This window comes from Apis florea, unplaced genomic scaffold (assembly GCF_048593485.1).
Source record: "Apis florea isolate Af1SG1 unplaced genomic scaffold, ASM4859348v1 contig_2291_pilon, whole genome shotgun sequence".
Classification (NCBI taxonomy): Eukaryota; Metazoa; Arthropoda; class Insecta; order Hymenoptera; family Apidae; genus Apis; species Apis florea.
In genome coordinates, this window is record NW_028256553.1 from 3,119,389 (window position 1) to 3,134,909 (window position 15,521).

Here is a 15,521-nt window from a genome sequence, read left to right on the forward strand (position 1 = left end):
CTATCGTGCCGGGTCAATCTCCCGTGGAGGCTTCACGCTTCTCTCCATTACTTCCATATCATTTCGCACCCCCGAAAGCGCGAGCGGATCTCAAGGAGAGAGCCATATGGCCCGCGAGAGAGAGAGAGAGAGAGAGAGAGACGAGCCAATGGGATGGCTGCTACTTTCATGCCACTTTCCACTTTCCGCTCCGCGTATCTCCCTGTTCATCTTTCGCTTATTAAATTACATCCCCATAAATAAACTGCCTGCCCACCGGCCTCCCTTATTTACCATTCCATCGACGAGTCGCCGTGAGAATCGTCTTCACTTCGTGGAAAAGAGAAGAAGGAGGATCTTCCCTCTTTCCCTTCACGAGCTGTCATTTTCGAAGAGATTAATCGTTTATTTTAGAAGATTTAATTTAATCTGTCTCGATTTGATTTCCTTTGAAATTAAAGGTGAGAGCGAATGTAGGACGGATATACACGGGACAATATGGGTGAAGTTTCGTTAAAGCAGCCATATTTGCAGATAAACCCCTCCTACGAGGGAGCACCCTCGGGGTTGGATCCTACCTAGGGGATGATGCTACACGTTGAGAGCCGCGGCGGCGGCGCGTATCCATAACCGTCCTTTGTCTGGATAACGCGATTATTACCGCGTTTCATCATACCCCCTCGGTCGAAATTAGCCTCAAATGAAGTTACAATTACGGTATACTCGAGCGAAGGGAGGCGATGCTGTGCGGGGAGGGAGGGATTCAGGGGTTGAACGTCGACGACGGCCACAACAACGGGGACAAGGAGGACCAGGAGGCCGAGATACGCAATCCAGGTTGCCGTGGAAACGTCAGAGGACAGACGGAACCGCAATGAAACCGGATGGCCGCCTACTCTGCCGGCCCCTTTTGTTCTTTGTTTATTCGGCCGCTCAAAATCGTCTCTATCCGAGGCTGGGATCGTGGAGATTGTCGCCTCGTCGTTTATTTATCCGATATTTGCTCTTATATTCCCTTCTCACAATTGATTCTTTTTCTAAATGAATCAGAAATTAGAATTCACGAAGAGGAAAATTCCTAGGAGTTGATAAGGTTTTTCTTTCGGATACACTTCTCAATAGTGTCGTTGTGAATTTTAAATTTTTTAAATTCTGATTTAATTCAATCACCATGATTCGAAGATTTCTGTAAGGATCTTTACGTATTTGTCCTCTCTTCTATCCCTTTATATAAATACAATTTCGATGAGATTTATGAAGAAGAAAGGAAATCCAGTGAAACGATTGCTCGTTCGTGTTTCTGATCTGAATTAAATTTTCGTTTCGAAACTGTGAAATTCGCAACTGGAAAAGTTTCGATCGTTCTACGAATCCTTCTATTTGGGGCGCGTAAGAAAATTCGATCGACGAGCCAATTTAGGGGAAACCGAGTCATCAAAGATGATTTAATGGAAGCTGGATTTCATCGTTTCGACAAAGCAACGCCACCATGACTAATCCGGAAGACTATTGCAGCGCCACGCTAACAAGGGAAGGATGGAATTTGCGCGGTGACCGGCGATGACTCGCGGATACAGCCGTTTAATAACCTGATGACGCCCGATGATTGACAGCTAATGAACCGTCGAATATTCGAAGATTAATCGGCTACCCTCCAATGAAGTAATCACGGAGAAGTTTAATCGAATATTGTTGCGCGCCACCGTGATATGGCCAGTAATCGAGCGTGGCACAAAATGGCGACGTCACGGTACGCTCCATAAAATTATTATTACATCGAATCAATTAATATTTCCGACTCAAATATTTCAATAAGTAAATTCAATTGTAATTCGGATATTCCCCCGGGAAAGAAATGGATTCTAATAAGAAGAAGAATAGAGGTTAAAACCTCGCACGGGGATGCAAACGCTGGAAGAATTTCGAAGGAAGGATGGACAAGGATCCTCTCGAAATCGCGCATAATGGCTTCTGGATAGACAAGTAGCGTCCTCTTGACTCGAGGGGCGAGAGGTGTCGTTGCGAGGCGATATATTATAAATCGTGTGCTACATTGTGCGTGATCCTCGTGACTGTTGACTGCGCCGGTATCATTGTTGGAAGAGACTTTTGTTGCTCGTACGCCAGCCATCGCGCAAACAACAAACACGCAAACACGCTTTTAGCCGGGTCCGTGTGTGCATTGGCGACACACGCACAGCGGAAAGAGATGTTGGTATTCGCAGCGGCCGTGGGATGTCACGGTTAATATAGTTGTGTGTACGGAGCAGGAGCGGGCAGCTGCCGTTTGACAATGCGAACCACGTCCCTGGATATAATAATATACTCGTCCCCGGTGTGCCCGAGCAAGGGAACACTTCATCAAACTGACTACCGGGGTACCGCTTTAATCCAACCTATACCTGACTTCCTACCGCGTGGACCACGTCTTTCGACACACCCTTGGGCGTCGGGAAAGTGCTCGCCACCGCCATTCATGCGATCCTTCTTCTTCTCCGCTCCACCAGTGTCAGTTTTTATATATATATATATACATCGACGAGATTGTTATTTCTTTCGAATTCAACCGGTTGCTATCTCTTTCTTCGAAGAAAAAGGAATCCAGTTTGGAAGAGGATACCATTCAAGATTTTACTTGGCTATGTTTTTATATATATATATATATATAAACTTGAAATAGATGGATTGTAAATCCATCGTTGTAGAATAATATTTATACGAAGGGAATAAATTGCAGTGGAAACGTATGTCGCGATCGCGGCAAGAGAGGGAAAAATAATTAAGCCAGCCGCGAAAGATAACACTGGCGGGAGAAGAGCTTCCTTCTCGGTGGCTTTTGTTCAAGAATCACACCGGGGAAGAGGCAAGTACAGCACGCTCCCGGGGTACATTACAGCCTCGAGAGAGGTGGTGGAATATCAGGATACACCTTTTCCAGCCATTGTGCGCCTCTGAAGGGCGTACAATGGCCGTGGAGCGAGTCCCGTATTGTGTCTACAGCTCGACGAAATAGTTCTCCCTTTCTCCCTCTCTCTCTCTTTCCCTCTATATTCACCAGCCAACGTTCCAACGTTCTCTTTTCTTGACTTCGGGTTAAAGAGAAAGGGGAGGATCCGTCCTCGAAGCATCTGCCCCCGAAAGAGACTGGTAAATCCTCGAAATCCCCCGCAATCCTCGACGAGATATAATATATATATATAAACGCATAGTAAATTTTTAGTCGCATTAACGTGAATTTAATTGGCTTGGCTCGGGATCTGTTCGTATTGAAATTAATCCTTACACGATTGATCCGTCTAATCTGCTTATCCCTTTCATTCTACAATTATTCGAGAAGAAAATATTTGTATCTACACGCTTCCCCTCTTCCTTTTAAAAAACTTCGGGGGGTTATCGATCGAGGGGGCATAATCTCAAGGACATAAAAAAAAAAGAAGGTTGGACGAGACGATGGTATTTAAACCATCGTAGAAATTAACTCGGTGGTGGAAAATTTCAAGTCCATCGAGGGGTGGTGGGTGAGAGCGAGTCGGGAGAGGGTGGAGAACTGTCAGAGGGGTGGCGGCTTTACCGGTGAAATGCGATAAAGTTGGCGTAGAGGTAATTTGAGTATAAAGTTTTATTCGCAATAATTTAGCCGCGCGTGGAAACGGGGGAAGGGAAGGAGGGGAATATAGGGCGAGTGGGGGGTTGGAAAAGCGAAGGTTTCGAGCGAAGGTACTCGCCCTCCCTCCCTCCCCCGGGAAGCGTGCAGGAGCCCGGGTCGTATATTTGATGGGATACTTGGCATAAAGTCGCGCATAAAAGTAATGCCAACATTAAAGTTTGTGGTTCCAGAGCCGTGCCACGGCTGAACCTCCTCCATCCCACCCGACGGTATTCTCCACACGAGTTTTACGTTGATCTCGAGAAGGTGGGCGAAGAAGTATCGACCTGAACTCGTTATGCTTCATACGCTCACCGATACATACGGGGGACGATCCATTTTTTATGGGATTTATTCCAACGTCAAATGTAAAACAATGATCCGAGGTTGCAACGATTGCAATTAGTTTGTTCCAAGTGGGAAAAATTACGCTTCGTACGCTTTGTATGAAATAGTAATATCGATTTTCTTTTTATGTTATCAAATAATTTGATCGATATTTGTAGATAAGAATTTTTCGTATGGCGAGAAATGCATCGTTCGTTCGACTCTGTTAACCACTCGATTATCCATTCGTTCGTCGAAACGTGATTTAAACTAGTTGCTAGTCGAGTCGCAAAATCGAAGAGACAAAGGGCAAGAAAAGTTGAGGCGATTGGTGGCAGTTCGAGCCAGATAGTCGAGCAGTTTAGTTCAGGAGTGGCCGTTGGGGAACGATCTGATGGCGCCAGGGGAGGCATAGCTTCTTCCCACGTGGCACCCTCGACACGCTCTACCCTCATAATTCTGCTCGGCCTTCCTCCAGGCGCCACCTCTGGTTCGCCTCCAAGACGTTGCGGCCACGAAGGGGAGAAAAGAGGGAGGGAAATCCCTCCTTGTTCGCCACCGCGAAGGATTGGCGAGCCTCTGCTGCACCCATCCCCCTCGTCAATGAAAACCGCCATGTGATTTTCACCCTCCTCTCTCCGAAGCCACTCAAAATTTTATGGGGGAAATATTCTTTACTGGGGATTAATCCATTTATGATATACTCATCGTGAGTGTACAAATCGTCGTGATACAAAAGGAATGTATCGGCGTTTTGAAAATTCTTTTGCTTAAAAATTTGATTTTTAGACAGACATTGCAAAATGGCCATGCAGAGACATTAAGCGAAACGAACAATTGGATAGCACGAAAAGATATTGACGGGTATAATAAATTTCGCAAAATTTATCGAAGAAGGATTTTCCTTCCCTCTGCGTACGGGCGAAACAAATTCCCGATGTTACGTAAATCGTGCGGACGAGGAACGTTAACGGTCGTTGATACTTATAAATGCATCGATAACGAGCAAAACTGTAGTTGAACGCGATGCTAATTAGAAGATGGAAGGCTGCGCGATGGAGTCTCGGCGAAAAACCGCCGCCGTTTATTCGCGGCGTGTGTGGCAATGTGTTCGCACCATCTGTGCACGCGATAAAATCTGCACCTGTTGTGCCGATGCTCGCGCTTATTAGATCGTCGAACGCGCTCATTACACCGCTCTCGCCACGCGTTTTAACGATTTCTGAATCGGCCGGTGGATCTCAGAGTCCTCCCCCTCGCGTTTCGGTAATTAAAGCGGGCGTGGCGCAACGGCGGCCATTCTTCTTCCTTTCACGATTGTTCCTTTCACGGTGCGAAAGAACGAAAGGGGAAAAGGAAAGGAATTCGTGATAATTGTTGTCGATGAATGTAAAAATTTTGGAAAATAATCGGACAATTAATTGAGATATATCGTAATATTTCGTAAATAAGAATATTGGAAAATTTTAGAGGAATTAAATGTATCTCGATCAATGAGAATCGATCCTGAATCCTTGAAACTTTTTATATCGGTGAACGATGGTTGGGAACTCGATACAAATTTACTGGCTCGAAGTATCGGTGTTAGGGCACGGCGAACGATTTAGGATCACCCCGGAGCCTAACCCTGATAAGGATCGTTGCTAATTGTTGCGAATTGGCGAAGGTGGCGAACGAGGCAGGGAGATCGGGCAACAGGTGTCATCTGATTGATCGCCGTAGCTCGCACCCCCACGATTACCTAGCCCACAAACACATCCACGCGAGAAACGAACGACTTAATGTCGATCCATTACGCGTGCAAAAATCCCGATACGAAACTTTATTCCACGCTTTGTTTCAAAAATTTTATTTCATTTTCCATTAACGAAGCCTATTTTATTCGCTAACCAATTATTCTACAGAAAGAGAAGATTGAAGATTCAGGCATACAAATAATTAACAATTTTTCATACTACTCGTGATTGCATTAAACATATATATATATATTATAATAGAATCTACAAAATTTACTTCTTCCTTTCCTTTCGTGCATCAACTTTTAAACTTCGCTTCAAATCCGAATCTGTCCACTTCCGTTCGCCACGAATCCCAAAGAGGCAGCTTCGCGCCAGTTTCTTCCTCGTGCAAACCGGTGGATTAACACGGCCGTGAATATTCGCCGGGATAATTGATACCGAGCAGGAGTGGCTGACCATTGAAACCGCACGCGCAATATATCACGGATAATAAGCGGTGTGCCGGATAGGCGACTCGGAAGGGCGGCGAGGAGGATGTGGGGAGGGAGGAGGGGGGAGAGGGCGCGCTTCGTTTGCAGCCTCCTTGATGCGATTATGATACGCGGCCGTTCCGCAGAGTCACGTTGGCTACTCTGTATCGAAGGTGGAGGCGCCCTGACATGGCTGTCCGGAACAATGGCGGACGTTGTTGCGTGTACACAACGATAAGAACTGATAGAATCCTCAAAAGAAAAGGCTTGGACACCTTTCTTGCGTTCAACACCTTCGTTTGGATATTCCGTGGTAAATGTGTGTCAAGTTGGTTACGGGGATTAGCTCTAAAGTGACTAATATCTTGCTAATTATAGATGGAAAAAATTTTCCAAGAATCGTTTGATCGATCGAGTCGCGCCTAGTAAACTCGATCGAAACCGCAGAGGCGAGCTCTCCTCTAATGACTCCTCTGGCTACAGTGTAGTGTAACTCTATACAGACGGCGGCTGCACGCCTTGCATTGTCCGTAGAATCGTGAGGAACAAGGCGGCGGAGAAGGCGAAGCACGCGCATCAACAACAGCAGGCGCAGCAGCAGCAAGGTCAGCAGCAAGGTCAGCCGGGATCAGGTGGTTCCGTGTCGGTGATAGCCCATGCACCTGCAACAGCGGCAGGTCACCCGGCGGCGACCGCTCCCAACGCTTACAGCATCAGCGGCATCCTGGGAATCCCTGCCCACCACCAGGACCCGAACGGCAACAGCATCAAGAGGAAACGCACCGACGACGGTGAGTCATTGAATTCTTCGCCACGGCTTATGAATTATCGACCAGTCGCTCCTTGCGAATTCTCTTCGATCGAGTTCGAGATTCAAGAAATTCATCACGATTCGAGGGAAATTTTAAAGATCGGCAACACGTTTTCTTTTTCTCGAGTAGAATCGAAAATAGTTTAGAAAATCTTGTGCAACCAGGAAAAGAAAGATTACTTTTATTTCCAAAATTCTTTATAGTTTCGAAAACGTTATCCTAAAAATCATTAGTCTAGCTCTCTTCCGTCTATCAAAAAGAGAGAGAAAGAGAGAGAGAGAGAATGTTTATAATATACGAAGCAAAGTAAGAAAAGAAAGAAAGGAAAAACGACGAGGACGAGCTTATGTAAACGTCAGATCGGATCGCAGAAGGCGTCGTGGCTACATTTCACTCGCGACTGTTGGCCGGGAGGGTTATATAAGGCCGGGCAAGAAAGGAGATATCGCTTAGATCGACGTTACACCCGAGTAAATCGGCACGAGTTCCGCCGGTGCTCCTCGGAAGAGGGAAGAACAATGGTGGTGCCTCGCGAGACGATGATACCGCAGTGACGTTACACCGGTCGTCCCACTCAATTTGTAAGCTCCCATTGTTTCCACTCCCCTCGAAACTCGAATTTTCGATGCTTTATTTGGTATCGGGACAGTTTGTTGTTGGATCGTCATCGCGGTGGAAGGCAAGGAAACGAATGCATTTTATGAATCCCGTTCGTTCTTTTCGAACGAACGTTTCAATTATTGTTGTAAATTGTAAAATTAAACGAATAGCGAAAGAGCCTGTACCTAGTAGATACTCGAGAAATAATCAAGCTCTAATTTATACCTTATATGGTGTTATTGTTAAAAACTTTTGTGACAATCTTTAAAAGCATTTCTTCCCTTTATTTCGTGAAATTTTAGTTTAAAAGTTCGAGCGAAACGCACATACCATCTCTATCTCGAGTACTGCAATCTCTTGCCTCGTAGCTACACGTATCATTACTTTTGGTCACTGCCTTTCCGATAGCTTGCTCTAACCATAAACCTGTTATCAACCTGTCGATGTGCTACTTCCTTATGTATTTGAATAAAACAATATAAACAATGGAACGATACTGTACGGTAAGAAATGGAGAAAACTTTATGCCAAGAATTATGTCTCGCAATTATTAGATTTCTTTCGTTTTTTTTATCATTTTCAATTCCCACGAATTCGCTGAAAACGATGAAAAAAAATCGATCTATTATCATTCCAAACCCGATTTACCTTTCACGCATTCCTTCCAAACCTTTGATCCCCTTGATTCGATCTCTCTCCAATGTATCCAATTACGAATGTATCCAAACACGTACCCGAATCAATCTAAATCCGGCCAGTGATCTCGTGCGACCGCGATCGAACGAGCGCGATTTCGAACGCGACCAAGATTAGCTACACGCACACAGGGAATATCAGTCAAACGTCGGGCAGCACGTGCTGCGATTCATTCTGCTGTCATTGCGTGAATAACGCGTCCCGAAATATTCTCGACACGTGCCGCCCGACACGTGGCCCGAACTCGCGCTTCGAGGAGAAGCTCAGGAGGCGAATTTCAAAACGCCGAGAGGTGTGAACAGAAACCGCGTCCACCTCCGGATCGAATCGTTTCTCTTTTCTTCCCGTCACCGATCGTACGTTAATTGTCGTGCTTAATTGGGAAAGATGTATGCAGATTTTTGAAAGAGGAAGATAAATTGTTATTAGATAGATTTTATTCTAATACCGGGAAATTCGAAAGAATTATTTTCAGATCAAATTAACTAGCACCGGTCCGTGCTCGTACACGAAAACTATATCTGTGCGCAAGAAAAAAATCAAAGAGACGTAGGATGAAAGGCCTCCTCCCCTGGATCGAAAAAAGTGCTGGATTTCGGCGGAACGTGTATCGATTCGTGCATCGCGCGCCGATGGTACGCGAGAGTAATTCGATATAATCGGATTATGAGAGCGGCGATATGCGGCCGCAAAAGTGGTCGGTCGCGTCCGCGGCGAGAGCACTCAGTGTTTTGCGGCCTGCCGAGGGGTACGCGTATTAGATTATAAACTTCACAGACCGCAGCCGCTTCTATCCCTCGCCAACGACACATTAGTCTCTCCCTGTCCTCCGGGGAGATGATCGCGGCTATCCTCGCGAGCCCGCGCCTCTCTTAACCGGCTGGAATTTCAACGAGCAAAGAGCCGCCTCGAGCTCTCGATCTGCGGTGAGCATCGCGTACTTGTGCGCGATACGCACATTGTGTATATATGTCGCGTATAAGCGAGGGATGGATGGAAGCGATACGTGGAATAAATTGTCCTCTCTTCGTTTTAAATACGGTGGAAACGGATAGGCTCGATCGTTTGTACGGCAAGATGAGTGAGAATGGAATTTTCAATTTTTGTAATTGTTTTAGTATGTACGTGGCTGTGTGTGTAGATGTAACGGTTAGCGTTTCGTGTCCCTCTTCGACGCTAATTCTTTCTTTTACGAATTATTTTCTGATCGATCGTTAATTTTAATTACGCAGCAACTCGATCCGTTATGTTCTTAAATCAATGGATTGTATATGAACGAAATCGAAAATTTTCATTTCGCTCGAGATATTATACAAGACGCGAGTCAAAGTATCGGCGAATCGGCGGGCATCGTTATTTATGCGTTCGACAGAGCGGCAGCGCCAAGAACGTGTACCCGAATCGTGGAAATCCCCTGGGCTTATTACGAATTTACGAACAACCTCTCGAGGGAAGCATTGCAATCTATCGGGGCTGTTTGTTGTCGCGTTACATCTGCGCGCTTTTGCCCCATACAGAAATCCAAAAGGCCGCCGTTTGTCCCACCCTATATTCGTGGACGCGGCGTAGGGGACCAGATTCACCCCAGAGTCCATTATTACCCGTGTATTGTATTGCTTAACATTGACTCAATTGCTTTCGAATAACGCGGACGGCTCTCTCTCCGCCGCGTACGCTCGCTTTTGCCCTCACGGCCATCAATCGAATTATTCGATTTACTGCTCTTTTCGAGGGGAGGTATAGAGAGAGAGAGAGAGAGAAACGCTGACCTTCCTTCCGCCATAACTCAACCACTGTCAAATCTGTCGAGGACCAGTGACCGTAATTTTGCACAAGTTACAAGAATTTGCATTAGACAGCATATATATATATACGATCGATCTATAATCACACCCGATTACTTTCTTCCCAAATATCCAATCCCATCCCGGATTACGATCCATCGGAACGCACCAAATACCAAAATTCCATCGTAGATTCCGTACTTCTTCTCCGAGCGTGAATGAGATCCCGAAAATGAGCTCTAACGAAATCCGAGGCAACACGAGAGCCAGGCTCCGAGTCGGAACAGAAGAGAGGAACGCGGGGGAGGGATAAAGCACACGATTAACTCGGCCGATCGAATCGTAAAATTCAAGCAAGTTCATGGAAGCAGCAAGCGCAAACCGGTGTGTGCCGGTATGTTTGAAACGGGGCAGGGGGGGAGGAGGGTTTTATAGCGGTCCAGGAGCGAACCCTGGTCGAATGGTCGGGACCGTCGGCCGGACAATCACAACTTGACAGGGAGGTTTAACGAGCCCTATGCTACCTACCTACCTACCCATCCTACCCCTCGGATGGTCATTTAATTATTCGAGATACGTTGGACCTACCATCTACCCCCACCACCCTCGTCCGTTCCTCCCCCCCCACCACCACCACGGGCCTGGAATCGTTGGGGCTAGTCTCTCGTCCTCCTCCTCCTTCCACCACCACCACCACCACCACCACCACCGCCGCCGCCGCTAAAAGGGTATACTCGTCCTCCCTCCCCTCGCCAATCCACCCACCGATACCCGTCCCACGTGCTTGTTTCTATATTAAACCGGCGGGATGGACGGGAGATAATAAAGACGTATAATGGAATCGAAATTGTTTCTCTATCTATCAATGCCATACACCGTCTCTATGCGCGGTGGAGGAGGAAGAGAGGGAGGGGGGGGAGGAGGAGGAGGAGGAGGAGGAGGAGGGCCACCCGCCCGACAGATTCAATTTAGTTTCGCGTGGCCACGTTTAATTTGTGTCTTGATTCGGGGAGGAAGGGTAATACACACCACGTATGACCTCCCTGACGTGTAGATACTCGGCCCGACGTTGAGAGATAGAGAGGAGAGGGAGGGAGGGTGGGGGTCCAGTAGTCGTGTGCCCCGATTGCCTACGAGTCGGCCTATGATCTCGTTAAATCCCTCCTCGTTTTCGCGTGTGACGCGAATGGTTGAACACGGAGACCGCAATGCAGATGTCCGGTTTGATTGCAGACGACAACCGAGACCTGAACGATCATCCTGAGGACGATCTGAAGAGGCAGAGAAGCAACTACAACGGCGATCAATTGTACTCGAACGTACGTATATACGAGTTTCATATATATATATATATATGTATCTAAGTTTTCATCCCTCGCTCCTTACATCCATTTAACCGTTGTAAAACTCCGGCTAAAACTATCTCAAAGAAGCAAGAAAGAATCAGGAAAGTAGACTTAACACCTAAGTCGATATCCCTCCCCCCCGAGCATTTCTTAGGGGGAGGAGGGGGCGAGTCGAGTCAAGGCCCCCCGTTCTTCTTTCTCCGCCTCGACACTCGAACTTTGCCTCCTTAGCATCCGGCTTCTGTTGCAGCTGTGGTCGAGTAAATGGAGCATCAAGGACGAGCACAAGCTCCTGAGCGAGCTAGGAGGCGGCGGGGGCGGAGGTGCGAGCGGTGGCGGTGGTACGAACGGGACTGGAACCGGCGGAGGTGGCGGTGGCGGCGGCGGTGGCGGCGGAGGTAGCGGCGGCGGAGGCGGAGGTGGCGGAGGTTACTACGAACACGGAGGATTCCCCGGGAACGCGATTGCCACCTCCGCCGAGCTCTACGACTCCCTGGGCACCATCAGCACGATGACGCAAGCGCAAACGCCCCATCTCTACACCCCGCCCATAGGGGGCACCATAGGTGAGCGACTCGTTCTTTCTCTGTTTCACCATCCCCTGCACACCCTCCTTTCTCTTCTCTTCCCCCCACAATCTCGCACAAAATCCTGGACAGTGTGTGCACCACAACCCCTTGTATATATACAATATATATATATATATGTATGTATGTATGTATATAATACAACGTAGCAAGCCCCTTTTCCTAGCAGTCGACCTGCTAGCAAACCACCATCGTATCCCTTCCTTCATCGTGCTCTCTCTCTTTCTCTCTCTCTCTCTCTCTCTCTCTCCTCCTTCTCTCCATTTGCCCACCTCTCTTCCATACCTTCCTCATCGTCCCTCTTCCCTTTACGCTTATTATTGCGGCTTACGTCTTGCTTTGCATACCCATATCGGCTAAATACATGGCTTTAATAATGCATGAGCTGTGCTGAGCAGCGGCTACGGCGGTGCTAGAGGAGGTGGCGGAACGTTCCATTCAGTGGTCTCTCTCTCTCTCTCTCTTTCTCTCTTGTTCTCACGACTTAGGGGTGTACGTATCTCTAGGTCTCTCTACGTTCACCTAAATAAATCCCGTTCGTTGTTCGTTTCGACTCTTTTCGAATCACTTTCGCTTGCGACACCTGCAACCACACCGCCGTAGGCTGGTGACAGGTAATCCTGTTCGTTCCTTTCTCACTTTATATCTTTTCTCTTCTAAACTAGGCGCCGCTAGTTTAACTCAAAATCCGCAGGCAAAGTTAATCCTCGGACTTTGATTTCTGATCGTTCGTTCGTCTTTCTCTCTTTCACTCTTTCTCTTGCTCTCTCTGCTCTCCCTTTTCTCTCGTTTCTGTGTCCTCCTTGCGCCGTTTAACGGCGGTCGATCAACGGCGGAGCGTTACCGCTTCGAAACGCGCTATTGAAAAGCAACCACGTATTCGTGTGTATATGTGTGTGCGTGTGTGTGTGTGCATACATGTACACGGACACGTACGTATACGTATGTATGTATTCGGACGAAACGAACTTTCTCTGGGCACGTGTTGCAAAGCAACTCGGTCACGCCGCGGAACTCTTTCGGTCGGTACTTTTCGGAATGGACGAAGCGAGCCGTGTAACGGCCGGTTCATCTCATGAAATTCAATCGAGGATCTTCGGTGGCGAGATCGAAGAATTTTTGAAGGACGACGCGGCCGGGCCAAGTCGATTCCACGGCTTGCTGACTCTCTCGCCCGTTAATATGTACGAGCCGGGCCGGTATCGATGGTACACCGAGATCCTTGATCTCGGGCTCGCGAGGGAACGACTCTTTCTCTCTCTCTCTCTCTCTCTCTCTCTCTCACCCCTTCCAACCAACTGTTCGAAAGCGTGTTTGGAGGGCGTGACAACGACGGTTTTTAAATCGTCCCGTGTCTCGTTTCGATAATTCCGCGAAGTTTATAACACGACCCGTTGTAAAATTCGAAATTCGAGCAAATCGCGCGAACATTCGACGTTCCGCCTTGATCGCTAGCCAACGATACGAAAATGACGCAAATAACGGAAAAATGGGGATCCCTTAATAGCAGGTGGTACTTTGACGCCGCTCGCGCCACTGACGATGCAAGAACTAAAATTGAGCCAAACATTGGACGGGGCTAACATGTCTCCTTACCACACCACCGGTGAGTTCGCCACCTCTTTAGTTTTCTTACGGTCTTACGGGTCATACCTTGTGCGCCATCCATGTATGCGATTCGAATCATATCGCGAAAACTTTTGTCTCTCTGATTAAAACGTCTATCTATTTTTTTTTTTTTCTTCTTTTTTTTTTCTGACAAAAATTCATCCATACGATAATTCGACGATAATTAGAAAAGATATCGATTCGATCCTAATTATCCCGTCTCCTCCACTCATTGCTCGAAATAACAATCGAAGAATATTTTTCACGAATATTATTCACCTATTCCGTAAACCGGACACGTTTCCTTACGAGGAACGGTCTCGAGAAAGTCGAAGAAATATCCATAACGTACGTAGAATGTAATTGTACCCATTTTCCCTTGTCAAGAAATCGCGTGTTTACACAGACAATTACGCGGGAATTCTCTAGTCAAGAGAGTGCTTCGTACGTTTCTTTTTTTTTTTTTTTTTTTTTAACGAAAATAAAAATTTCCATAAATATTATTCACGATTTCGTCGTGTCGTCCCAATTGATCACACATCAATCGTCCTTATATTATACCCTCGCCCCGCCCGCCCCCCCCCCCTAGCCCCCTCTCCCCCCTATTACATCTCATTCAGAGACAATTTAATTAAGCTTTAGACGTAAGGCGCTGATCGTTAGCTAGTGCTTGACTCGAATGTCGTGTTGTGTTGTGCATGGCCATAGCAGAGAGCAGTACCGTCGCAGTGTCGTATGTGGGGGTGGGGGCCGGTGGGGGGGAGCAGAGTCCCCCGATTTCGTTGCAGAACGAGACAAACGCCACCCCCACGGCCCCCAACACCCCCGGAGGGGACCCCGGGCTGACGGTCTTGCAGCCGCCAGTTTCTCAACCCCAGGTAGCATCTGCGATACCACCGTACTCCACGATGCTTCCCAGTTTCGGACACTACGCCACCGGTGAGTACACTGAACACGGACCAGCCACGTCCTGCCCTCCTATCTATCCCTCGACGTTACCGACGTTACGATAAAAGAAAAAAAAAAGAAAGAAAGAACGGAAGGTAAGTTAGGGCTCGCCCTACAGTGCCCTAACTTACCAGCCCCCGCAGCCAGTAACTACGATCGTGCCGATAAATGGCGCGCATGGTGGTTGCCAACGCGCCTGGTTGCTAACTTGCTCCTTGGGTACTTTTTAGTTTAGAGAGTACGAACGAGGAAATGCAAATGGAATTGGCCGGGAATGTAGATCACTTATCGTACGATTAGAGTCGGGAATAATGAATTTCCGTTCCCTTATCGATATCAGTTTTCGAAGCTTTTAATGGCTAACGTGAATATGTTCGTGCATTTTGTTTAGGTGGTGGTGATTATGCATACAGTGCGGCATACTCTCAATACTCGAGCGCACCGTACAGCGGCTACGGTTATGGAGCAGCGACAAGCGGGTTGCTCAGTAAGTAAACAGTGAGTATGAGTACCGATTAGATTAGGGGTCAACGAAATGTCAAGTATTAATTCATTGATAGGCTAATCCGATCGGTGAAACGGACTCGACTATAACCTATGCTCACCGTCCCTGCCTACATATTTTGCGTTTACGTATGGAAGAAACATTTCTGGCACAATCGGATCCAACTTTCTAAAACTGAAGAAACCCACCGTTACTTTATTACGTTCCAAGATATCGCAGATAAGATCAGGCTACAAAAAGCTCGCGGAATCAAAGTAGCCTTTCATAACGGACGATTTCTGGTACATCGTAGATCGCGATATATAATACCTACAAAGTGAAATGCTCGCAAATTGACTATGCATATATATATATATTCGGTATATAAGAATAATAAACAATTTTTTTTATTGGACATGCGATACGTTCGTTTTTTCTCTTTTTCTTTTTGCACGCATGACGTAATACGTATTTCGCAGTTTCTCAGACTTTTCT

At 47.0% G+C, this 15,521-nt stretch overlaps 2 protein-coding genes across 14 annotated transcripts in view; one reads left to right on the forward strand and one right to left on the reverse strand.

Annotated features, from left to right (window-relative positions):
* LOC100864158 (uncharacterized) overlaps window positions 1-15,521 on the reverse strand; it is a 157,988-nt gene that overhangs the window by 139,881 nt on the left and 2,586 nt on the right. The window lies entirely within an intron of this gene.
* sv (paired box protein shaven) overlaps window positions 1-15,521 on the forward strand; it is a 134,377-nt gene that overhangs the window by 114,084 nt on the left and 4,772 nt on the right. For 5 of the 11 annotated variants that reach the window (XM_031915165.2, XM_003691672.4, XM_086903485.1 and 2 more), the window contains 6 exons: window positions 6,696-6,952; window positions 11,287-11,372; window positions 11,650-11,965; window positions 13,494-13,592; window positions 14,303-14,533; window positions 14,934-15,029. In XM_031915165.2, the coding sequence (XP_031771025.1) occupies window positions 6,696-6,952; window positions 11,287-11,372; window positions 11,650-11,965; window positions 13,494-13,592; window positions 14,303-14,533; window positions 14,934-15,029 (1,085 nt within the window). Of the gene's footprint in view, window positions 1-6,695; window positions 6,953-11,286; window positions 11,373-11,649; window positions 11,966-13,493; window positions 13,593-14,302; window positions 14,534-14,933; window positions 15,041-15,521 lie in introns of all 11 variants that reach the window. The other 6 variants (XM_031915167.2, XM_012483704.3, XM_012483705.3 and 3 more) reach the window with 6 other exon arrangements.